Source organism: Cydia strobilella, chromosome 5 (genome assembly GCF_947568885.1).
Source record: "Cydia strobilella chromosome 5, ilCydStro3.1, whole genome shotgun sequence".
In the NCBI taxonomy this organism is placed as follows: Eukaryota; Metazoa; Arthropoda; class Insecta; order Lepidoptera; family Tortricidae; genus Cydia; species Cydia strobilella.
The window spans coordinates 3704884-3732772 of NC_086045.1; the positions used below are offsets into that span (position 1 = coordinate 3704884).

A 27889-nucleotide genomic window follows, 5' to 3' on the forward strand; every position below is an offset into this window, starting at 1 on the left:
TTAATCGTCTTTAGGGTATATTCTTACAGCTGCTGCCATCTCTTCTTTAGTCTGGTCCACGTCGCCCCATCCCCAAATTTGGTGCGAACCATCTCCAGTACGCATAACACGCTTCTGAATGACGTCATCAGAGATGGTCTTCAGGTCATAAGCCCAGCCGATTTTCGCGAAGAAATTTATGAATGCTGTAGTCAACATAAACGTGCCACCGGAAAGTTCTGACGTCTTATAATCCCAAGGAAAAGCGTGATGGTAGTTATGGTAGTTTTCTCCAAGCGTTATCGGAGTGAGAAAATTCATTTCTGAAGCCAGCATGTTTTTGTCGTAGGGCCTATACCCCCATTTGTGGAGAGCGGAGTTGATTAATGCAACAGCGTTGAATATGCAGACGTTGTGGAACAACACGGGTACGAAGATGGCATTTTTCCAGGTCTCGTCCCAGAAGTAGACCGGGACAACGGTGGGGAGGATGAAGCGAATAATCGTGACCAGGATTACGTAATACCTGGAACAATTTGATACGTAATACCTGAGACTTTATTGTAACCACGGATTTAAAAGAGATGGGGTTGATAGGACAAAACTGTAACTTCATGACAAACCGATTTCGCACGCACATGCATCGGGTTTGAGATATTCAGCGCTCAGCTATCAAGTTGTGAAAGTGTGCGTCGCCCATGTAAACACGTGTTTTTAAAATCACAGTTTCATCTTAGCAATCCTACCTCCGTTGTCTTTCAAATTTATGAATAAAACGCTTACAAAAGTATCCGGACTCTGACTTTCACACTATGTTAAAGCGCGTTAACCACAACCGTGTGAGAGATACATACTTGAAAAGAATCATTCTAAAACTTTTGTTCGTAGGTGGCAAAGCAGAATGGAAGCAGTGATGGTTTGTTGTACACTATGTTATGTAATAGTTAAAAAATTAAAAAATTTGCACTGCTTACAAGCAACACCAGCGTCTATAGCTGCTTGTCTGGTGTCTGGTTGTTAAATAATTTGAAATGATTTAATGGCACAATTACTATTATACACTATTTCGGCTCTCTGTATGTCTGTACCTATTCGTATTTTTCAGCACGACAAATTCGGATTAAAATAACGGACCAGATCTGGGTTGAGTCCGGGTAAGGATATGGATCTGGACAGAGTCCGATCTGGTTTTAGTATCTGCTGCTGCTACTTTACTTCATGCTGAGTGAGCATGAAGTAAAGTATAAGTCAGTTGGCCATTTTCACTATTCAATGTTCATCCAAATTGATATCATTCCGTCTTCTTCATCAGGTTCACTTCATCGCAGTTTTTGTTACTCACTTTCGTTGGAAGCGCAGTATAGGATTAGCTTCGACGTCGCTAAGGTCCAGCCCCTTGCTCTTGCGCTCGAACTCCGGGTGTTTATCCACCATCGTCCAACCGATGTGGGAGAAGAAAAAGCCGCGTGTGGCGTTGTGCGGGTCCGCGTCCGTGTCCACGTACTTGTGGTGCATGCGGTGGTCGAGCACCCAGTTTATCACAGAGTACTAAAAACACAAACAAAAGCTAAAACGTCCGAAAACAATACCTATATAAAAAGTGGGTTTTTTACTTGTTATTTAGATATTCTGGATTAGTGTTGTTAGGAAGCCAAACGTAGGCATTTTTAGAGAGACATGGGATTGACGGAAGATGTAGGTTTCTAGCAAGAGATTAAACAGAACGAAGAGCGATTGAAGAGGTTTTGGGAACGGGTTGGAGACAACATTCCTAATTAAGACGATTAGGTACAGACACAGAAACCTGTCGGGGCACTTGATATACGATATGACAGTGATTGTAGAAGGAAAAGTTATAGGAAATCTTCTTCCTTTTTTTATACCATAGAATAGTGATACGAACAGCGTAAAAATAGAGGGAAAAAAGAAGATGGACATGGCATAGCTAGAAGGGTTGTCTACGGAGTATAAAATAGGATAAAAGTATCTTCGGATGTGTGCGCGGATGTTGTGAGTGTTGTGTGTCGGACTATTGACAATAATTAACTTTTATGTGTAGTGGGTGGTTTGAAAATGTGATGTGTACCTCAAACTTTAAATGCACTTTTCGTGGGGTAGTCACACAAATCTCTGTTTTGACATGTTGCTGGGACGTCAGTTAGCCGCGACCACGACCAGTGAAACCTGTGTCGAAACGTCGATAAATAAAGGTAACAAAATAAATTCGCGATAGACCCGTTTCTAAATGTGATTTAATATGTGTTCAAACCGCGAAAGTTTTAAATGTTATATTTAAAAATTAAGTTTTTTAAACTATATCGTGTCGTGTTACATATCAAATAAAAGAGCTTATTGTGATTATCTCAAAATTTTTGTGATTTTAAATTAAATAGTTTAGAAGTTATTTTTAAAAAAAAGCCAAAAATTACCATTTTTTGTTTTGGCCTTTAACTCCGAAACTACTGGGTCTAAAATACTCTAGGAACAGATTAAATTACTTTCTTATGAATATATTATTATTTCGTTTATGGGTCTAAAATATTGAAAAAAAAAACAAAATAGTTCTTTACCTATAACAGGAAAACCTATTAGAAATGTACAGTAAAGCGTGAGTCGGACTTAATTACCTAGTTGTTCGCAAGCAAGCTGAAGTACACCTCCGCGGATGCTGGCAGCTTATATATATATAAAAAGTTAATGTACCGTTTTTTGTGCTTTTGCATGTCAAACTTCACTTATTCATTTTCCATAAGAAAGATTAAACATATTATTTTACATTTGAGATTACTTATTACTTAATATAAACCCGTTAGACCCGTAAACATGGTCCACACGAACCGGGTGTAAAAAAAGGAACCAGCATTAAATTTATTGAAGGACCGACGGGAAATACCTGTAAAATACCAATTTAACACTGCGAGGATATTATGACTGCCGAAGCTGTGATGAAGAAATTCACCAGAACATCGGAATCCGCCAGTGTTGAGTGTGTTAGGATTTATAATTAGGACCAGCACTCGTAAGGTATTATAAATAGGTAGGGTTTATAGTGAACTCCAGGTTAGTGAATATTTTATTGTAAAGTGTACCTATTTGGTAGTTATATGGGTCAGATTTATTTGTAATTTAGTTCGTTGTAATTGTTTAGAATGTGATATTGTCAACGCAACCTCTGACCGTTAATTTGCCGTTATTCGTGTACGTTTATTCTATTCACTCGAATTTTATGTGTATTATGGATAATTTTATCTCTTTTCATTTTAAACAGGATTAAGGATAATATTGTCTTCGGTTACCGCGATAGTTACTCATGAAATAAAACTCACCCGTTGACCACGAACGCTGTAAAGAGTTCGAAACGTCGGGATGAATTATAAATTCAATATACGCGATATAATCCGTTTTCATAGTTTTATTTCAGGATTAAGGATTTTAAAATAACAAAAAAACCGGCGAAGTGCGAGTCGGACTCGCGCACCGAGGGTTCCGTACTTTTTAGTATTTGTTGTTAATGTTGTTATAGCGGCAATAGAAATACATCATCTCTGAAAATTTCAACTGTCTAGCTGTCACGGTTCATGAGATACAGCCTGGTGACAGACAGACAGACGGACAGCGGAGTCTTAGTAAATTTAATAGGGTCCCGTTTTTACCCTTTGGGTACGGAACCCTAAAAACGGAATCAAGTTCGTGCGAGCGGCCCTCGTCGCAAGCGCCGGCTACCGCCTCCGTCCCTGCATTATCGGCTCGCATACGAGTAGCAACTCCACAATCGAATGCATCTGAACCAAACGTCGGACTACTAACCACTGCATTAATTAAAGTACGAGTATATGGATATGACAATCGCGAGATCATAGCCAGTGCAGTTTTGGATAATGGTAGTGCGTCTTGTTTTATGACTGAGAAGATGTGCCAGCAGTTAAATGTACATACTAATCGAGTAAATAAATCGATTACAAGCATAAACAAATTAAAGTCTCACGTAGGTAAAATGTGTCAGGTGCCAATTAAATCGTTAGATGACACCTACTCGACTTATTTAAATTGTTCTGTTTTGCCCTCAATATCTGACGAGATGCTCTATCAACGGATGGACATATCACGAATGAATATTCCGTCTAACATCCATTTAGCTGATCTTAACTTTCATAAACCTTCCGAGGTCGATTTTTTAATTTAACCTTTATGGAACTTGTTAGGGTCGCATAAAATTGAATTAAGCGATGGACAAACGATACTGTTTGAGACTAAACTAGGGTATATGGTATAGGGTATAGGGTATAGGATCGCAGTCCCTACAAACAGCGGCCAAGTATCGGCCCCTTCGCGTATTAATTGTTGTTTTACAAATGTCACCTCTTACGCCAGTAATGAAATGCTTGACGATGAGACTCGAACCCAACTCACGCGGTTCCAGCAGCCTGCAAAGGTCTGCACTAAACAATATCATTATTCCTCGAACAGCAACAAATTAGATAGAACCATGATAAAACGTATTTCACTAAGGGTTTCACTCGGCGTTATTCACGTTAAAAGAAAACCCATGTCTTCTGATGATTTTACTTATTACATACTAATCATCTAGCACAGCTATTACTAGTTAAGTTTTTAAATATGTAAACTCATTAGTGTAGCTACTTTGGCTCTTATAAAAAAGCTTGTGAAAGTGTTATATCTTAGCCATTTTTCGTATGTTTTCGTACTAAGTACATCTACTGCTAGCAGGCGACTTTACTAGTTATATATTTACGAGTACTTGCTAGCATTACTCATTATTTCAGTTGTACTGTGCATACAACGGGTGCATACATTGAGTCTTAGACTTATCTATCAAAGCGCAGCTGTAATTCGCAAGCTAACGCTGCAGCTAGTGATTCGATTCTTTTCTAATGTTAGTTCTGCGTGTCCTTCACATTGGAGTTTTATGGGAAGTGGGGGTAAAGTCAACCACATTTTATTTATTAAGTGCTGGGTATTGTAATATAATGTTTATCGTCAATGACCTTGTACTGTATTGACGCTTCGAGCGCTTACGTCATGGTGACGTCACTGACAGTTAGGGCCAGTCAATATTATGCCGTGAGCAGAGCCGGACGTACCGCGTGATGTTTGTGTTGGCGAATCGTTGGAAATACATAACATCGTATGATATACTGAGGTAAATACAGTACATTACATGTGGCGACGAGGAAAACAAGAAAAGAGGAAAGGGAAGACAGGTTAGTCGATCTCGATTAATTATCAAGTTTTGTCAGTGTGCAAAAAATTGGTTTAAAATCGAATCCACTGTTTCAAACAAGTGATAAGTGAGAGTACGCACTGGTGGTACACCTTTCACACTCACTTCTAAAAAACAAAGAAAACAATATTTCCATTCGGTAACGCCATCTAGCAATATGATCTTTGAAGCGTTGAACGTTACAATTATAATTGTAGGCTTTAAAGTTGGATGTGCGACTAACAACAATTAGATCTACCTACAAATAAAAAAAACATCTCGGAGGCAGCCAGTGTTAATAGCACTGTTTAAAGCTTATAGCCTGCCAGGCATCAACACTGCAAATAATTGCATGTTGACTTCCATTTTTAAACGTAGGTAGGTAGGTACAATGACACTACATTCATGGTTGACATGTTCACACTGGAGCTTTATTATTGCAACTTAGTTCCATCAGAATGCAATTGTGTGATGCAAATGTAATACATAGTTGGTTTATTTAAATATTATTGTAGTGAGAGGAAGAAAATATTTACTTTGCTACGAGTAATGTGAATATGTAAGGTGATTCCCAATCAGGAGCCCAAGTGACTTGATTATTTTGAAACAGCAGATTACAGAATCTGGACATTAAATTGTCACACGTAACATTATGGATGGCATAATGAAACCGATTTATGAAAACATAGCAGATAGATTTATCTGGTCATTAAGCTTCTAAGCGTTTTATTGTAAGGTAAAACGCTGCTATTAGATTGACATGTAACAGCTGTAGCTAGCAGATTACCGAATCTGGACATTAAATTGTCATGATTTATGAAATCATAGCAGATAAATTTATCTGGTAATTAGATAGACATAAAACAGCTGCAGCTAGCAGATTGCCGAATCTGGACATTAAATTGTCACACAAATAACAGTTACGATAATATCAGTTACGACAGATAATTTGATCTGGTCATGAAATTGACATGGCGGGTTACCGAACCTGGACATTAAATAACCAATCTGATTACAAAATCAGTCACGACAGATAATTTGATCTGGTCATGAAATTAACATAGCGGGTTACCAGACCTGACATTAAATTGTCACGTGAACAACAAATCTGATAACAAAATCAGTTAAGACAGATAGATTAATCTGGCCATTAAATTAAGATACGGGTTTCCGTATCTGGACATTTTATTGTCACGTAAATAACAAATCTGACAACAAAATCAGTTAGAACAGATAAACTGATCTGACCATTAAATTGAGATAGCAGGTTCCCGTACCTGTGCATTAAATTGTCACGGAAATAACAAATCTGATTACAAAATCGGTTAATACAGATGAATTGATTTGTTCATTAAATTGACATAGGTGCTTAGGTACCCTAGCAGGTTCCCGATCCTAGACATTAAATTGTCACGTGTATATTAAAATCTGATTACTAAATCGGTCAATGCAAATAGGCATATCTTTTGTCTGCTTATTAAATAATATAAATATAGACTGAAAACACCAGGTTTTAAAGCCAGGACTAAATAGTCATGCTGTGTATAGCAAAATTGGTGTCAATCGACAGGTTCATTAAATCGGCATCGTACTTAGTACGGCCTATTGTTTAATACATTGATGTTGTATTATATCGTCATACAATTGACAGCAAGGTCACACGTTGTATTAAAATAAATGGGTATACCCTGTAATAGGTCATCCAATTCTAATATGACGCAAGAAATCGCTTGAAGACCACAAGAGCGGGGTAAAGTTATAATCCAAACGAAATTATATATATATATATATATATATATATATATATATTTAAAAAAAACAATAATAAGTGAACTGTGCAGATATAATAAATTATCAGCGAACGCAAATAAAGTAAAATGTATCTGGCTTATTTATAGATTTGATTTTGAGGTACTGGCATGACCATCCAGTTATACTGATAAAAAAAAACTGGATAGTCTACAATCTATTCAGTATACTTTTGATTAAATTTTTAAATAAATGAGGTGAGGTAAAATTTATTTGTCTACCCCGAACATTTATATAAACTAATGTCGGGTAGTTTAGTGTTGTTTACCAATATCTCAAATCTTAATTGACATTTGCTGGGACGTCAGTCTTCCGTGACCACAGCTAGTGCAACCTAGTTGAAACGTCGGAAAAAAGGTAAAATAATGAAATGTAATCGCGTTAGACCCGGTATAGACATTAATTATGTGTACAAAACGCGAGAGTTTAAAGTGTTAAATGAGGTTAGCTAATCAAACAGCTACCTAATACAGTAATATGTAATAAAAAAAGGAGTATTGCCGATATAAAGATATAAATTAATTAAACAATGAGTTAAGTAAGCTTATTCCATAATCTAGTGGATATCAATTGCAAATACTTTAACTTGGCTGCTAGTCAGCGACATCCAATAATTATATTAAAAAAAACGGTTGCAGGAAAACACTTACTGGTCATTCGTGACGTTTATATTACATAGCTAATAAGCTTCGAAGATTTAAACGAAATTCGCAGAACTGTACATGGACACTGCATTCATTTGAAAAGGAAGGGATGAAGGTGTCTGCTTGAAGTCGTGATTATTTAGCAAATTCATAATAATCACTATAATTAGTTACTAGTGGCTATGTGTGAAACACTTGGTTCGTTGAGTCATTGTCATTATCATAGTGAACTCACAAGGGTCTTAAGCGCCATGGACGCTATTGGCACTAGTTATTTAATGCCAATCTACGCAGTTTGAAAAATTACCAAAACCTGGATCGGAAAAAATATATTTAATCTGGTCACAAAATTTCATGATAATCGGTCGAAAATTGTGACCTGTAGAGGAGAAACGAAAGCATTTGGCTCAAGTTAAAACGGAGACCTTCGCTAACGCTTCGGTCAACTTTTGAATACAGTGTATAGCAAAAAACTAAATTGTGAACGTTTCATTACACAACTACGGTACATAAATGGATACTTGTAAATAAGTACCAGTGATATTAAAATAACATTGTGACTTCAGACCAAACGTCACATGTCACACGGCTACTATACAAAAAAAAAGAAATTATGAAATAATAAACATTGAATGTTTTATTAGTAAACCTACGTCCGATATGTTCCATAGGCATATTGTTAGCTACCTACGAGTTGGTATGTCAAAGGTTGAAAATGTGAATATATGTTTAAATTTAAGTAGATAGCCATAAAAATAAATCCAACTAATATATAAAATAAAAACTAAATAATTAAGCTATGCAGCTAGCTTATGTATGTATGTAGTTCGTAGTTTTAACCGTCTGCACGCGCATACTAGACTACATGCGGGAAAATAAAGAATTCTAGAGAAAACATGAAGTCCATTTTAGTGGTGAACGATACCACACGATACCATGTACAATATATTTATATGTATGTACAAAGAACATAGCGAACAGTGCAGTCATTATCATATATAGGTATATAATATGGGCATAATATGGGTAATGAATAAGCAACTGCCTGGTTTCACATTACCACAAGTATCTAACGAATTTGCTCTCGATTGATGGACGTTGCGTTGTATTGTAGATATAAATATATATATATATACACACATAAACACATTTGCAGGTCTATAGATACTATGTATATAACTCGTAGTTAATGGACGGGACTCATACATTTGAAAACCGATTTATAAAGCATCTTGTGTATAAAATATAAGATTACAATAAATAAATATTATAAAATAAGTTTTTATTGGTCTAAAATGTAGGTATACATGTTATTTGAACATACACAGAAAATTGCACAAGCTAGCAATTATCATTGACCTTCTGAAAGTGATAATAAAAATAAAACTAATGTTGGTTCAATATTTAATGTATAACATGCTGTATCACTGACTCAGCACAAATTGCATAGGAAGCTTATCTTCGTGAATTTGTATAAATGTTGCACATAATAAAGTAAACAGAAAATGTACGTGCACAAAGCGTATGTAACTAAACAATCACGTTTCAAAATAAAAGAGGTAAACATGAATTTCACCAGAATCAATGTGAGATTGATGTAAGTGATACTGATGGTTGCCAATTAATTATTAATTCTATGTATTAAAAAAAAAGAAAAAAGAAAGAGATGTGCTACAAACAATCACATATGGGTTCTTGATTTTCTGAGAGACAAAGAATTTGGAATTTAAATAGCTAATCCGTAGCACTGAAAGAAAAGATACAGCTCCGTAGCTCCGTTCTGTATTCACTATAAAGATGAAAGTAGCAAGGTGATTACACTGCACTGTGGGTACTGTGTATCTTGTAATGTGGTTATAATATCTCATATTATTAGTGTAAGCATAATTAGATCTTTTATTCGGATGATTTGTCATTCGCTTCTGTAAGACTGTTAATTGTGTCAGAAGTTCAAACATGCAGTTAGAAAAAGGAGAATAAAAACTAGAAGTGGCTAGCGTAAATGGAGTCCTGTAAGGCCTCTTTTACTCACACAGAAGTATAAGAGTGACCTTGCCTGCTTGCCTTTCTTATAAAAAAACTTCCAAGTCTTGAGGCCCACTTGAAAAAATGAACTTTTGAATTTTGTAATTATACTGTTTAGTCCACAACCCTACCTTGTCAAATCAAAGTTGGTTGGAGTTCTGTATATTGTATTAATAATAATGCATTGTATATAAGAACAATTTGGTTTAGGTTGGCAGTGTAGCTTATAGCTTAAGTGGCATTGTAACCTGTAAGTACACTTGTACAGTATTGAAAGTTGAAAATAAGCAAAAGAATGAGATAAGATAGTGAGCCATTATCGAGTACTCAAATAGGATTCGTTAAATCACTTTCGGGTCGTAGAAAGCTACACAAGGTGTAGAAAAATTAAATTTAACAATAGGAAATGTAAATAAATAACAAACGGACCAGAGATAAACCAAAACATGATCATCATGTCAGCATTCAATCATCATGGGTTATAGAAAAAAAAATGAACCGTCATTGTCACCAAAATTTAAGAATGTCATTAATACTGTAATGATTGTTCAGCTCTTATTGTCTAGCTAATCAAATATAAAGAATTGGGGCCACAGTTTTATTTGGTAGAACTGTTTTGGACAACTAGGCGAAGAAAAATTAAAGGCCTTGCATCATAGTATTTCCACACAGACCACTCCCAAATGATAAGCTCATTAGCTCATGCAGTGACTTAGATGAGAGGTTTCTAGAGGGAAACTACTAACTCTTGGAGCAGTTGGAGCTTCATGAAATCATTTCATAATTAATACAGATAATAAACTCAGTACCTAAATAAGTTAATTATCACAGACTGAGTTGGCTACGAATTGTTTTGTTAGGCATTACCCGATGATGTAGTCCACTATCCATATCACGAACATTTTAGGAACGGTTTTGACGATTATAAAAACAAGGGGATTAAGTATAAGCACTTAGACTTTACGGAAAAAGGGGGAAAGGAAAAGGGATTCAGGTATCAGACTTACAGGAGCTATCGACAATACAGTAGAGAAATTGAAGATTACAAAAGTCCCAAGTGGGGTAAGTCATAGATCTCGGAGTCTTGGAGAAGTCCACCCAAGGCAATGGTACCAGCGCATTCATAGAACGTTGGGTATGTAATTATGTATTGTTATGATTAACTTAGTTCTCGAAAAATAAACAAAGGAAGGGATGTAGTGTATTGACGCTTTGAGCGCTTACGTCATGGTGACGTCACTGACAGTTAGGGCCAGTCGATAGTATGCCGTGAGCAGAGCCGGACGTACCGCGTGATGTTTGTGTTGGCGAATCGTTGGAAATACATTACATCGTATGATATACTGAGGTAAATACAGTACATTACAGACCTCAACACTGGTTTGGTTGCCACTTCCCACTGACTTTAATTTCGTTCCACCCAGAAGAATTGCTGCCATTTATTTCAATGATGCTGCGAGGTGGCTGCTACCTCTCCGTCGGTGACCGTCCTCTTTAATCGGCATCGATTCACGACCTCGAGGAGTACGCTACATTGGCCACTCACAGTCTGTCAGCATTGAGCAGTTGCGGCAGCAGTCAAATCATGCAAGAAGCTTTGGAACCTTCCACCAGAGCCTGGGTGTGATATACACACGCTCAGCAACTTGACGCCGTTGTGCTCGTAGAAGAGAAGATACCTCTTCACCTTCAGTAACTTGGCGGCCCGCTGTTATGATGTACTTACTTTCTGGTTAGAGCAGTTTGGGTTGAAAGGCAAGCTTTCAACGCCCGGGGGCATGTTCGCAAGAAAGCTAAAGTACACCTCCGCGGATGCTGGCAGCTTATATATATATATATATATAAAAGTTAATGTACCTTTTTTTGTGCGTTTGCATGTCAAACTTCACTTATTCATTTTCCATAAGAAAGATTAAACATATTATTTTACATTTTGTAGTTATTACTAATATAAACCCGTTAGACCCGTAAACACTAGTTTTTGATTCGAACCCTACGGGTTTTTAAAGACATTTCATACTCACGTTTCACATAAAAAACACATTGTTAAAAATTCTGTAATGGACGGACGGAAACCTTGGAACGTGAGTCCGACTCGCACTTGTCCGGTTTTTTTTATAATTCTTACCTGGAGAGCACTAGTGTGGAAGATCATAAGGATGAGTTGGAGAGGCCATTTAGCTTTATAGGCTTTGTGGCTCCAAAGCCTGTGGGCTCCCGCTGCTATGCCAAGAAATGTCGTCACATACAAGAAGATGGCTGTGGAATAAAATATGAGTAAGTATACATATATAACACTTTAAACTCTCGCGTTTTGTACACATAATTAATGTCATTACCGGGTCTAACGCGATTAAATTTAATTATTTGACCTTTTTTCCGACATTTCATCTAGGTTGTGGTCACGGAAGACTGATGTGCCATGGTCCCAGCAAAATGTCAGTTGATATATTGGTAAACAACATTAAACTACCCGATACATTAGTTTATATAAATGTTCGGGGTAGACAAATAAATTTATCTAGCCGTTTCTGTGAATGTTGCTGGGATGTCAGTCTTCCGTGACCACAACTAGTGCAACCTAGTAGAAACGTCGGAAAAAAGATAAATAATGAAATTTAATCGCGTTACACCCGGTAATGACATTAATTAAAATATACATAATTATGTTACTAACGTACTGCCTTATCAAAAGGGTCTTTGAACTCGAACTGGATGCCCCGTCTTTTGTTGAGAAGCAACATCAATATGTTTAAAAATGCTAACAAAACTTAAGAGCCCTTATTCCCTGGAGCGTTCATCGATTTCACGAAATAATACTCAATAGATGGCGTTGACGCGCGGTACGCGAGCGCCGGCAACTATAACGCGTTTTGAACGCAGAGAAGAATAATCTTGATCGTTGTCGATTTCAATAGCAAGTAACATTATTTTTATTGTTATAGCCCCTCTTTTATTTTATTTTATATGCATAGTAGTAGTAATTTCAGTTTATTATGTTAAGAAAATACCAGAGATGACCAGGGTGCCTAGCCAAGATGCCAACCGTTTAGGTAATAGTTTACATTAAAACCAAATCTGCAGCTGGCCTCTGAAATGGGTAATAGAAACGCGATCCGTATGTCTTTCGCTTTCCAAATGACCAGGGTGCCTAGCCAAGATGCCAACCGTTTACGCTCCGTAGCAAACGAAACGTAACTGTCTCTGTCGCACTAATATTGAAGAGTGATAGAGAGAGATAACGCTATTGTTCGCTTCGGAACGAACGACTGGAATCTTGGCTAGGCACTCGGGTTTAGTACCTACAGTTTACGTTAAAACTTAAAACCACTTAAAACCAAATCTGTAGCTGGCCACTGAAATGGTTAATAGAAACGCGTTCCGTATGTGTTTTGCTTTCCAGATAATCAGAGTACCTAGCCAAGATGCCAGTCGTTCGTTCCGTAGCGAACGATAGGGTAATCTCTCTCTATCACTCTTCTATATTAGTGCGACAGAGACGGATGCGATTCGTTCGCTACGGAGCGTAAACGGTTGGCATCTTGGCTAGGCACCCTGGTCATCTGCAAAACGAAACACATACGGAACGCGTTTCTATTACCCATTACAGTGGCCAGCTATAGATTTGGTTTTAATGTAAACTATAATAGGTACCTAAACCTGGGTGCCTAGCCAAGATGCCAGTCGTTCGTTCCGCAGCGAACGATAGGGTAATCTCTCTCTATCACTCTTCCATATTAGTGCGACAGAGACGGTTGCGTTTCGTTCGCTACGGAGCGTAAACGGTTGGCATCTTGGCTAGGCACCCTGGTCATCTGCAAAGCGAAACACATACGGAACGCGTTTCTATTACCCATTACAGTGGCCAGCTATAGATTTGGTTTTAATGTAAACTATAGGTACCTAAACCTGGGTGCCTAGCCAAGATGTCAGTCGTTCGTTCCGGAGCGAACGATAGGGTAATCTCTCTCTATCACTCTTCCATATTAATGCGACAGAGACGGTTGCGTTTCGTTCGCTACGGAGCGTAAACAGTTGGCATCTTGGCTAGGCACCCTGGTCATCTGCAAAGCGAAACACATACGGAACGCGTTTCTATTACCCATTACAGTGGCCACCTATAGATTTGGTTTTAATGTAAACTATAGGTACCTAAACGGTTGGCATTTTGGCTAGGCACCCTGGTCATCTGGAAAGCGAAAGACATAAGGAACGCGTTTCTACTACCCATTTTAGAGGCCAGCTACAGATTTGGTTTTAATGTAAATTATATTATAGATACCTAAACGGTTGGCATCTTGGCTAGGCACCTTGGTCATCTGGAAAGGGAAAGACATACGGAACCCGTTTCTACTACCCATCCAGAGGCCAGCTACAGATTTGGTTTTAATGTAAACTATAGGTACCTAAACGGTTGGCATCTTGGCTAGGCACCCTGAACAAACCCGATCACCTAGACGAAAAAATTTAATATTTGTGCTATAAAATGTACCTATGATCACCTAAGGATCAAGATTTTTTAATCGCATTATACACCATTTCTCGGAACTAGCTCGCTGGTTACGAACAAAACAAACGCCTGACGATCGAACACAGGTCCGTCCCCTAAGCGCGCCCGGCGGAGACTGAGCGCGCAGCGTCCGTGCAGCGTGATTTATACGTCTTTTAAAATTATTTAAATTTACGGGAAATTAGGTCCTATAGTTATGATTATTTTTTTATGGGTTCACATAAAGTTAGAGTTTGCTATAATATTATTTTGAGGGCAAAATATAAGTACAATTTGCGATAAAAAAATATAATGCGACCCTGTTTTCACCGAAAAAATGAAGAAAACTCGGAAGGTATTTTATAATTTTTTTTAAATGAATCTTTGATTTTCAGTCATTTCAGCCCCTCATACAAGATGGTGAATTGAATTGTAATCATTCATGTAACAAATGATTCTTGTTTACTGCAAAATTGGCAACCGAAACGACACTTCTCACTGCAAATTTTTAAAAATACTCCCAGGAAAACTCATTTATTTTAGGTTTAAAAAGAGAAAATGATAACTAACTATTTCAGCCGCTAGTTTAGGAAATGATTATTTAAGAACGTTAACAGTTATTGAATAAATACTAATAGTTACGTCGTAATGTTGAATGAAAAAGGACGCATTTTGCAAAATACGCTCGTTTGTAGGAATAAGGCCTCTTAAATTAACACGATTTTCACTCATAATTTTAAAACTAACACGGGACTTAATCGCTTACAAACTTACGTTTATTTATGGCCTAACCACGAACGTAACGTCACGTTCGAAACGTAACGTGAGTTTGTAAGCGATTAAGTCCCGTGTTAGTTTTAAAATTATGACGTCACACTCGTCTTGCGTTTCTCTCTGTGGACTCACACAGTGTGGAGTGATTTTCAAATGTTTTTTTGATTGAAAAAATGGAATCGATATGTACGGCGATAAACTTACCCACCTACGTTTCGCAGACGATATAGTCCTGTTTTCTGAAGATCCAAGTAACTTAGAACAAATGTTACAACAGCTATCTGATGAAAGCGGTAGGTCTCTCAATGAACATCTCCAAAACAAAGGTGATGACAAACTCAACTAGAGTAGATATTAAAGTAAATGGCGGACAAATACAGTATGTGAACGAATACATATCTAGGTCAACTAATAGTAGTGTGAGTAAAACGCAGAGATAAGATTAGTCTACAAATTATAAAGAATAGAACGAAATTCAAAAACTGAAATAAATGTCATATAGGTACGAAGGAAAAAATGACCAAAGCCTCCAGTGTCCAGAGGGTAAATTCACAAACATTCAATCTTTTACATACATTTACATACGATTAAAATGGAGATGGATATGTTAAGGGAAAGAACAGAAAAGTGGACAAGATTAATAACAGAATGGTACCCGCGGGACTGGAAACGAAACGAAGGAGGACAATTACGACATAAGAAAAATAGCTGGCCCAACATGGAGACGAACTGCAAAGGACAAAACCAAATGGAAAGAATTAGAGGACGCCTATATCGAAGGACAAGCTGTAAAAAAGAGGAGAAGAAAACCGGTTGCCGATTCACTTACTTAAGAAATATAGATATACACTACCGCTCAAAAGTATTCAGGCACCCGCAATTTTCACTATACAAAAATTATTTTCAAAATCATACTGTTCGATCGCAGGCAAATGACTCTCTTACATGTTGTTGGATTGAATTTTTATTTAGGTAAATATATTGAGCCTCAAATTGTTGCCAAAGACATCCTTTAAAATTTCGAGTTTACTTTATGCAACGATTTAAGAAACCCTTATGTACAGTCGCCATCAGATATATCGGAGCGGCCGAGACGCTCAAAAATATCTGAACACGCACTAACGTCTTGACAATAGAGGCGTGTTCAGATATTTGTGAGCACCTTGGCCGCTCAGATATATCTGATGGCGACTGTACTAGTTCATACAAAATAAAACGAACTTGTACTGGAAAACAATTTATGGATTTTTTTACGCTTGCCATTTGGTAAATAGGCAAAGTACACGAATATTCTGCACATCATTTTGAAGCTCCATATGTCTGTTAAATTAAAAAAGTAAACTGCACATAAAACTGTTACCCGACTGCGACTTAGCGGTATAATTCTGAAAGTCGATTTTGTATACAACTGTATGAAAAAATTACGAGTGCCTAAATAGTTATGAGCGGTAGTGTATAATAGTGTAGTATAAAAGAAATATAGTGCAAAGGAATTTATATTATTATTGTGTAAAACAGCAATAAAGGCTTATTTTATTTTATTGAAGTAAAACTTCCTTAGTTGCGACTAGAGAGTAACTCAGATTTTTTTCTGACGGAAGTAACGCTCGGTAGTGACACACGCACAATAAGACACACGTCAAAGTGCCAACATAGCGATAAACGTCAGCCACTTGCGAGCACACCAGCGACAGCAACGGAGTTGAAAGCAGTCGCCGTGACCGTATCGGCCGTGGAGTTATTATTATTTGTATGTCTTTTCCATATCACGGGACCATGGGGTCCCGGACCTTTGGGAGGCGTACGTGGGGCCGAAGCCAACAGCGCATAGGCCCTTTAAGACAATTTAATCTAAAAGCAAGGGATACACGTGGCGGATACCATCCCCGAAAGCACAATGTGATACATCCGGAGATGGTCCCCGCCAGGTGCAAAGACTATTGCAGTGCAGCACTCTTGTGCTGCGATGGGAACTAAGGTCATGGGCTATTGATTTGAATGTTGGATGAACTGGATAATGGGCTATGGGGGGAGACTAGCGGTTACCTGCCGTGACAATAAGTCTCAAAATTGTGTAAGACAGGTGGTGACTCGCCAACTCATTTAGTGGGAAATACAACGGCCGCACGCACAGTGCGACAATAGGGCAACACTTCAGAGCAGCTGTGAGGTTGTCGAGAGGTGAGTCTGCGGTAGCCAGATTCCGGTGATCCGTTCAGCAGGCCGCCGGCGTTATGACATTTTACACTTCCAACCTGGAGCATAGGTCCCGCTCTTGCGACTCCACTCTGGCCGGCCAGTCAAGGCAAGCACAGAGGCGAGGGCCAGATGACAGGGCCCTCCGGAATAGGGGTCCGCGGTGTCGCCACTCACCGTCAGTTCGCCACAAGCTGCCCCCGCGGGTTTATTATTATTATTATTATAAAACGTCATCTTCAAAAAAGGTTTACTTCAATCACGCGTAAAGATTACACGCACACACTTTTTATTTTTTTATTTTAAGTATTTCAAAGGCCGCTTAATATATAATAGGGTGCACACTGCTTATAAGTACGTTAAATAAAAATATAATACAACAAAATACATAATACAATATGTGTTTAAACGTCTTCAATAGAAAAAAAAACCGACTCCACAAAACAGTATGAAACACCAATAAAATTATTTATGAAAACATTACATCTCATAATTAGACAGAATATCATAGGGATGTGACGACCCCATTGCTCGCTGGTTTTACTAGTGCAGTCAGTCAATCAATAGTACTATGCTTTATGGGAAACGGTCGAAGAGATAGTTTAGATCCGGAAACCGATACCAACTTAAAAGTATGTTGTTGATGTTGGGTATGGTATTGAAACTGGTCCCCGAAGCTCCAATTTTATAACACGCAAACAGGGATCCCTGAAATTGTAGGTGTCAAATTTTTGATGTGTTGAATCCTTTTGTAGTGTGCGTTTATCGCAACAGCAAAATTTGTGTCTGTTGAGTTACTTATCTTTTAGTGGTGAGCTGTACGTGTTTACCTCGCCCCCCGCTAAACATGGTGAAAAAAAATTGTTCGAAGAGTTTACGTTATGTCATCTCCAGTAGGGAGTGTGTACTCTCTCTTCCGAAAATCGTTTTTTCCATATCGCAATTTTTCCCTTTTAATTTTTTCTCAATAGCTTCCTTTCACGAAAGCATTTCTAACCCAATCGTATATTTTCCCATTAATTTTATTTTCCAGTAGCGGGTTACGTTTTCTAACCAGTCGCATATTTTCCCATTTGTTTTGTTTTCCAGTAGCTTATTTTCCTGTTAGGTTTTCTAACCATTCTACCTAAAAATTGCGAATGGCAAAATTTGCGATCTGGAAAAAACGATTTTCGGAAGAGAGAGTACACACTCGCTACACTACAGGGTGTATTGATTATCAGTATTTAAACCCATAACCCTACTTTCTGTTTAAGTCGCAGTCGAGTAAAATGTTGAGATTGGGGAACGTGTACAAATGTATAGACAAAAGTGAAATTCATATTCCTCCAACTTCCAAGTTTCCTATTAAGAGTGTCACTACCCCAAATATTACTATTAAAACGAAATAACTAATCTTATGCTAAACACCTCTTAAGAATTTACCCCTAAAATTTGGCCATGTGATCGTCTAGTCTAGAGTTAGAACCCCTCGAAGTGTACCGCGGTACCCTAGATTCTTTAATGAGTAACAGCTAAATTTTGGACTGATATGATATGATATGAAATGATATGATATGATATGATATGATATGATATGATATTTATTGGTAAACATTTACATTTACAAGTCATTTCTACAATTCAGCATACAATAATACAAAACATAATTATTACAATTAATAACAAAAACATTTATTATATTCCTATATAATTTAGTAGGTACGCGATAGAGCCAATGACCCGTGGCTATCGAAGAACTCGTCAATGGTATAGCAAGCCATTTCTAATAGTACGGCTTTCAGTTTGCGGACAAATATTGTATCGCTAGAAGCTTGCTTTATTTCATCATCCAGTATGTTGTACAGTCTGATTCCCAGTACATGCATAGACTTCCTAGTTTTCGCGAGGCGACACGCGGGCACGACCAACTGATTACGCTTGCGCGTCACGCTACCCCGGAGTTGACTATGAGTGGGAATCTGATCAAGATTTTGTCTCACGTATTTGCATGCTTCTATTATATACACACTAGGTAACGTAAGGATTTTACATTTTTTAACAGTTCTTTAGCCGGATGGTCGAGTGGTTTCCTAGTCATAATGCGGAGAGCACGCTTTTGCAATTTAAATAGCCTCTCATGGTCCGCAGCAGTACCCCATAGATCTACACCGTAGATGTGTATAGAATGGAAGTAACCATAGTAGGCCTTCCTTAGGTTTTCCTCAGAAAGACTGTTAGTTAGCCTAGACAACGCGAAGCACGCAGAAGCGAGACGTTTACACGTCGCATCTATGTAAGGTGCCCACGTTAGTCCCGAATCGATTACAAAACCTAGGTATTTGACTTCGTGTACACGCGGTACCGTAATATCCTTCAAAACATCTGCACCCGAGTATTTACATTTCTCTTTAATTGGAAGTACACTATGTTTGTCTTATCGACATTCAAACTCATCCCATTAGCAGTAAACCAATCAGATAGCCTTTGCATTGTTTGAGTCAGTTTTATTTCCAAGCTAGTGAAATCATCGGCTGCTGTTATTACACACGTGTCGTCGGCAAACATAACGTACTCCACGTCCTCGGTGGCGGCAGTGATGTCATTAACAAGGACCAAAAACAGGTTATTTCCCATGGTTGATCCCTGCGGGACAGCACTTCTTCAAAGTTAGAGTTGAATGATTTTATGTAAGTGGTTTGCTTTCGCCCAGGAAGGACCTTAATAATTCAAGGAAAGATCTATTGACACCATACCGCGATAGCTTTGCGATAAGTAGTGCGTGGTCAAATGCTTCGAAGGCGCGCGACAGGTCGCAGAATATAGCTGCCACATGTCGCCCAGCCTCGAGATGCGCAGTCACTCGCCGCACTACATCTCGCGCCGCGTCCGCACTCGACCGTCCAGGCTGGTAGGCGTACTGCTGCGGGTTCAGAAGACTATTGCTAGTAAAGTAATGCATCAGTTTACCACTCAACAGGCGCTCGAATACCTTTGACACGATAGGTATTAAGGATGTGGGTCTATAGGATTTGAGAGCATCCATGTCACCTTTGCCCTTATAAATGGGCTGCACCTTGAATACTTTTAGTGGTTTGGGATAAATGCCACTTTTAACACACTCATTGAATAGGCAAAGTAGCAGCGAGACCACAATTGGAGGTAAATAGTCTAAAATGTATGTAGACATATCGTTGACATCCCTAGATTGCTTTTTTAATGCTTTTTAGAGCCATCATTACATCTGCAAGCGTAAACTGATCAAAACAAAACACAGTGTATTATGGGATAGATAACCATCTAGATAAGCAAGCGCGGAGTGCGCACGAGCATTATTATTATCTGTAGTGGCCTCATGGCCTGCATGTAGTAGCGATTAAGGCGCGAGGCGGCGGTGGTCGCGCGTTCGGCCTCACAGGCGCCGGGTGTGCGACTCACCAGTACATCTAACGGACCAGTTTTTCTTTTATGCCCACAAGTTTCAGATGCAATGATACGCCACACACTACGACTCATATTTTCCCTGTCATTTGCAATTATGTTATTAATGTACTCGCTACGAGCTCGTTTTAGTGTATCCGTATAGGTCAGTTCCAGCGATTGCAATTCCGTCAACAAACTATTGGCCAAACTATCGCCAGCATTGCTTAACGATATGTCGACTTTACATTGATATACCTTTTTTCTAATACAACGCACTTGGTCATTTACCCATTTACTAATATTGGATTTTACGGGCTGTTTTTTTATAGGAAAACTACTGTCAAAACAAGGCTTTAGCAAGTTAAGCACATTCATAATTTTCTCAAGATTGCTACTGGGGCAGGCTTTTGTTAACATGATTCTGTCCCAGTTATATAAGTCGAGATACAACATGAAGTTGTTTACATTTTGTGGTGAAAAAGTTGTCGTTTCAATACAACACAATTCGATTGCAAGTTTTTTTGAATATTTACTTCTACATGTATGCACTGATGATCGGATATACGCAATTGGGCAAAAGTGATATTTTTAATGTCCGTCTTAGTCAAATTAGTGTAGGCATGATCTATACAAGTCTCCGAGTGGTTTGTTATTCTGGTAGCAGTTTTAACGATCTGCCTATATCCGAACTGATTCAGTACGACTTTTAACTGCTACTTTGTAGTTTTACAGGTCTTTAAGTAGTCAATATTCATATCGCCCATAATTAATACTTTATAATTTTGAAAGGAAGGTAAGCTTAGTTCGTTAAGATTCTGGTACTATTACTATTATTGCTTAGATTTTAAGGAATAAATATTTATGGTACTGAAGATATATTTTATTATGATACTAAGAAATAATTCTAGGAATATTTTAATAATTACAGGAGTAGAAATAGTAGATTGTGTTGCAAGAGAGCAAAATGACATATACATGGCGAGGGCGTACATCGAATCCTGAACGAAGCGAATGATTCCATAATTGAATGCTGAGCGTAGCGAGGCATTGTAAAATAGAATCCCGAGCGTAGTGAGGGACTCAAGTGATAACGCCCAAGATGGAAACAATTTTGTTAAATCTATTCGTGTAACGTAAATGCTGTTAGGTTTACTACATATGACGTTATTTAGATAATTGCAGCAAAGATGGTTAGTATGAGGTTAAAAATGTAGTTGGTAAAATGAGTTTAAAAATGTTTTTGGTGAAGTCCCGCTACACCTATTAAGCCTTCGGGATAACACACGAAGCAGCACTCCCGGGGTAAGCCCATTTACACCCTAGTATTTTAAGGAAAAGTTATAATTATACTATCACCTTCTAAACGATGTGTGAGCACAGAATAACTAATAGTACTACCGTACAGAAAATTCACTTCTTCACAAAAGTCAGATTTAGGTATAAAATTATACCTTTACTCGCCGCATGCAAGCAAAATTGAAACTTATAACCGCGCACGAACCGTGAATCTTCTTTGCGCGCCGCAGTATTATGACCGAGCTGTGAGTGTCGGCACGGGGTTGTCACTTGACAAGTTTTTGTACCTATACCTACTGATTTATTATTTTTAAGATAAATATGTAGGAATTACAAACGTTGATTATGTAAACATAATTTTTTTATCCGGAGATAGTATGTCTGGTTCTCACGGAAGTAGGTATGCCACAGAAGTACTTATTCCTTTGAAAATATATCGGTCAATATATTCCGGAATTTAAACAAAATTAATTTCTGCTTCCTTGTTCTTCCGTTTATTCAGACATTCGAAAACAGAACAATATCTTTAGATTTAGGTTTCGAAGGCATTATGTATTTTCAATTTTGCGCGAGTCGAGCGGCAGCCCATTGCCATACGCCTGCCCGGGAGGCGCGCCATTCAAATGTACCTAAACTGCGAAGTGACTCCCCTCCTGGTGTGAGTCCACACGTACTGCTTCGCATGCTCGATGCGGTTTAGAAGACTCCTATCCCGATCCAAAATATCATTCGGGTCACCTATCCTACCATTGTAGCCAGACGGGCTATGACTAACGCTTCGCAACCTAAGCATTCCTAGATGATCTGATGAAAGAAGCGCCAAGTATCATCAGTCAATCAAAATTACTTCTTTTTTATAATAATAATAATAATAATAAAATCATTTAATTCAGATAACATTGATTCATAATTAAAACATACAAAACATTTGCAATAAAAATAAAAAATAAATAAGATTAAGTATAAAAGATAGATCCATTAAAATTAAATTGACTAAGCATTTGATAATTGAATGATAAAATATAAAAGATCTTGACAATTAATTGATGGGTAATAATAAAATTAATTGATTATTAAAAAGAAAAAAAATTTAAAACTATAAAATTGAAATTAAGATATATTATGCACAGTCAAATTTAGTTAAAATGTCAAAACAACTAAAAAAAACTAAAAAAATCAATAAGAAAGGTATATAATATAAGGATCCATGACTAGACATTAAAACTAAAATAACTGGGCATTTGATAAATGATAAAAAATAAAATTAATAATTATAAAATCCACATATTAAAATTAAAATTAAAAAATTAAAGTTAAACGCTCTAAAGGTATGCGCAGTCAAGTTTAGTTAGAATGTCAGGACTTAAAACTAAAAACTACTTAAAACTACTACTAAAAATTTTTATGTTCAAAAGCTAGGGATACTAATCCCTTTTCCCAATTCCCAGAACCGAAAGTATAGACTAAATTTCTAGTCTTTTAGATGTATAAACGAAGCACTAAGATTATTTGCTATATTTTATGAGACAGAAATATCAAGTTAAGCATTATTTCACTCAACTTCCCATTGGACTGCTCTTGCCTGCCAAGGGATCCCTAAAACAAACCATTCTCCTATCCCAGAACGGTCTGTATGCCTAAACCCAGCTTGATATTTTAAGAATTTATTTTGTAAATACCTTAGAAACCTGATTGCAATACTCGGTACCTCGTCTTTACTCCAAAAACCAGAAATGTTAATAGATACAATAAAAATTTCGTTAGAACTTTATTTATTTTCCCCAGATAAATTAAAAATTTGGAAGATTTAGACAAAAGAATCCTTTACCTTTTAAATACACATATTTCTGGATAATGAAGCCATATTTTTAAGTCCTTAAAAGAAGAATATTATATCAACCATATCAGATTCCTAGACCAAGCATAAAAGAAACCGACAAATAGTGTATGACTCTACCCTATTTTAATCCTACCCTCTGGCCCTATTCTATGTACACCCAAAGCACAGATCGCACTTACCATTGACCTAGTGCCTCGGAATATACACGAGTGTATCCCTACTAGAAGCTGGAAAGTTCGGTCGACCAAACCGAGATTTGCAATGCTACAGGTCTATGTATTTGACTCCCCCTCCTACGCCCGCAGGCTAAAGAAGTAGGAAGTAAGCCGCCCTATTTCGTGTCTATCAGTGGATCGGCACCCTTAGCACACACCCGCACCAACCATATGAGAAGTCCGGCCGCAACTATGTATATGATAATAGTCACGACAGAATCCTTCCCTGCAATCAGCACTAGCATGAGCCAGAGCACCGAAATATATAAATATATTTAATAGGGGACCTGATATTAGATTATTTTAAACCGGGTCACTCACGTATTATTAAGTCGAATAGCTCGACATGTTTCGGTCCAATTTGGCCGCAGTACACGCCGCGCCCTCGACCAGTGAAAACGTGTCGTGTCTCCGTGAAGACGGTCCTCGTAAATTGGACCGAAACACATCGAGCTATTCGACTTAATAATACGTGAGTGACGCGGTTTAAAATAATCTAAAGTGTTTGAGTCTCACGGGAGTTTTATAGGGGACCTGATCTCAATTACTGCCGACTTTAGTGAGTTCAGATCACTCCGAATGGCACGCACGTGATGCCCTCACTTCAATCTAACAGCTGGGCTTTGAGACCAGGGAGATGGTTCATATCTTATGTTGGTAAAGAAGAGATGCCAAGCCCTCTCAAGCCTGGAACTAAAAGACTCCTAACCACCCATTACCTTTAACACCGCCAAGCGTATTGGATGTTTAGTTGGACAAACTGTCAGTCCAAGCAATGAATGACCCAATAGAAAAACATTAACCTAAGTAAATAATAAAATAAACTTCTCACAAAGCAAACAACTAAACAAAGAAGTGAAATTCCCTTAGGCACCATTATCTACTTAACATTACGAAAATTGCTTCCCGTAAAATTAAACCAAGACACAATTCCAAGTTCCAGGCTATGCAACGATTTTATTCCTTGCATAACATGACGGCACTCAGAACAACTTAGTGTAGAAAACTTCACTTCACGGCACATAACACTACACACAACACGTCAGTAAAGAATCTCCACTATAGTCTAAGTTCAGCGTTACGACGATATTGTCCCCGTAAAACCAAACGCAGACAAATTCCAAGTTTAAATTTACCAAGATAATTCTAAGTAAAAACAAACACAGAAAAAGTAGTAGAGAAACTTCGCTTACCAGTACGAAAATAACGCCCAAAGCCAGAGTCACGACTAGTCCGATGGTTGAAGAATGAATACCTCCCCCCGTGCCCGCTCCGGCCTTTTATACCTTTTAGTAGCGACTAGCGACAGGCGACAGGCGATAGGCGCTTGTCTCCAATATTCCATTGTTATGTCGCTGGTCGCTAGTCGCCAGTCGCCAGTTGCCGGTCGCTTGTCGTCAGTCGCCAGTCGCTGGTCGCTTGTCGCCAGTCGCCTGTCGCAAGTCGCCTGTATAGAAAGGGCCACTATTTGACGGTTTCTTTTATGCTTGGTCTAGGAATCTGATATGGTTGATATATATTCTTCTTTTAAGGACTTAAAAATATGGCTTCATTATCCAAAAATATGTGTATTTAAAAGGTAAAGGATTCTTTTATCTAAATCTTCCAAACTTTTAATTTATCTGGGGAAAATAAATAAAGTTCTAACGAAATTTTTATTTTATCTATTAACATTTCTGGTTTTTGGAGTAAAGATGAGGTACCGAGTATTGCAATCAGGTTTCTCCACAATAGTCTAGGTTAAGCGTTACGACGATATTGTCCCCGTAAAACCAAACACAGACACAAATTCCAAGTTAAAATAAGATAATTCTAAGTAAAAACAAACACAGAAAAAGCTCCGGCCTTTTATACCTTTTAGTAGCGACAGGCGACTTGCGACAGGCGACTGGCGACAAGCGACCAGCGACTGACGACAAGCGACCGGCGACTAGCGACCAGCGACATAACAAACAAATATTATCGACAGGCGACTGGCGACTAGCGACTAGCGACATAACAATAGGATACTGGCGACAAGCGACCGACGACCAGCGACCGGCGATCGGCGACTGGCGACCGGAGACTGGCGACCAGAGACTGGCGACCGGCGACTGGCGACCGGAGACTGGCGACAGGCGACAGGCGACAAGCGACCGGCGACCAGCGACAAGCGACCGGCGACTGGCGATCGGCTACAAGCGACCGGCGACTGGTGACTTATTAAGACAAACGTTATCCAAAAAGTACCAGGATACCAGAATTGAGAAAGAGATCGTTCGCCTCAAGGTAACGGTGCTCGACTCAAGGAGAACGTCATATGTCCAATTGTGTTTACTAAACCTTACGGCCTATACATTAACGTTTACAATCACTAAATGTCGATTCCACCGATATCTATCCCCTTCACGCATGCGGTGTTTGAAAAAGACAGAGATATTTACAACGACATCTACATTTCACGCACACATAGATTGCAGTTCAGTTTGTGGAGCCCGAACAAATAATAAAAGAAGTAACGTTCTGAAACCCATTACGTACGACTCTGACGTGTTATTTTACTTTATGACATTTTTAATTTATTTCTGAATTCTTCGCTCATTTCGACGTGTTTTACGTTTATTAATAACAAATATGTTTAAAACATATTTCGGAAATTAAGATGTAACTATCTTTTACACGTAAATTTTATGATCAGAATGCAGTATCAAAACGTCATTGCATGTCATATTGTACCAGGAGCAACTAAACGTCAGTTCGACATTCTGTCAAGCTGTCAAGCTGTCAGTGCTCTGAAATTTGTTATTGAACCTTTTTTTTATTTTGGTTATTTCTAAATACTAGTGACAAACAATAAAACATGGATTTAAGTGCTTCAAGTTTCGACTGTCAGAATATTTAGTGGAATCATAAACGACATGTGCGACTGAAGAGGATTTCAGTATTACAAAGGTATATTTTCCCATCTTCTATGTCTTTTGTAATGAAAAATTAGCTTAATACTAGGCTATAGGCATAGGACCAGCCACAAGAGTTAGAGGTATATATCCCCTGAAAGGGTATAAGCGCTAAATCTGGATTCAGCAATTATTTTCTATAACAAGATGTATTTTTCCGCAAAGATATCTAGGACTTTTTTGTGTAGAATTTAATAAGCTTGAATGTTGCCTTACACCATATTTTGACAGAGAACGTAGATTTAGAGTGAAACGCAAATTTCTCCAGGATGGTACACATTTTCCAAGATGGCTGCGATTCCTCGAGGTCCCCAAATGTCAAATAGTGTGGACATGAAAAAAAGACCTTTAATTAATATACATACCAAATTTCATAACTTTGGAAGCGATTTCGAGGTTAGTCCTAATCCGATTGTGCTAATAACAATTACATTATACTCTACAAGCTGTTGCCCGCGACTTCGTTAATAGTATGGATTTTAATATTGGTTGGTTAGGTGGAATTCTGTCATGAACATTGTGCGGCAAAAAATAGTAATTATTGACTCAATCAGTCAGTTTAGGGCCGCAATAAACATCATGATCTCATAGGAATTTCATTTATCGGCCTCCTAGCCTGGTCGGTAGTGACCCTGCCTACAAAGCTGGAGGTCCCGGGATAAGATTGTCCAATATTTATTTATTTGTTTAATTTTACCTTTTAGGTGGCGCGTGATAGAGTGTGGAACATTGTAAACGGACACATATTGAAAACTTACTAAATATCTTCGTTTGCCATTTCGCCGACACCAGGAACAGATAGCCTCCATACGGCCCGGAAGAATAGAGCAACATAGCAAAGATTATCATATGCCACTGGTACACCCACTTGGCGTCGCCGGCTTGCCTGACCGGCGTCTTCACCGGGGCCACGTCTTCGGTCTGCGCGTCATGCTCGAACAGCACACCATTCGCATCCGTCTGTTGAGGAGCCATTCTGTCAAGTCGTGACTTTGAACAACCTATAACAAAAAACCATAACGTAATCGTTTTATGGTCTTCATCAGAAGTTTTTCAATCTTCA

General features: G+C 38.2%; 1 protein-coding gene across 1 annotated transcript; it reads right to left on the reverse strand.

Moving 5' to 3' along the window:
- Positions 1-27813, reverse strand: LOC134741293 (acyl-CoA Delta-9 desaturase-like). Its single transcript, XM_063674026.1, has 4 exons — positions 27585-27813; positions 11807-11937; positions 1322-1527; positions 1-505 (listed from the first exon to the last, which is right to left on the reverse strand). Exons 1-4 carry the CDS (start codon positions 27799-27801, stop codon positions 1-3), a joined length of 1059 nt encoding a protein of 352 aa, XP_063530096.1. The 5' UTR covers positions 27802-27813.
- Positions 27814-27889: the final 76 nt, after the last annotated feature.

Coding starts and splice junctions, on each gene's coding strand:
- LOC134741293 (XM_063674026.1), bottom strand. CDS start 27,801: ATGGCTCCTCAACAGACGGATGCGAATGGTGTGCTGTTCGAGCATGAC. Junction 1,528..11,806: donor TCCACACTAGTGCTCTCCAG/GTAAGAATTATA, acceptor TTGTGTTTTTAG/TACTCTGTGATAAACTGGGT. Junction 506..1,321: donor ATACTGCGCTTCCAACGAAA/GTGAGTAACAAA, acceptor AAATTGTTCCAG/GTATTACGTAATCCTGGTCA.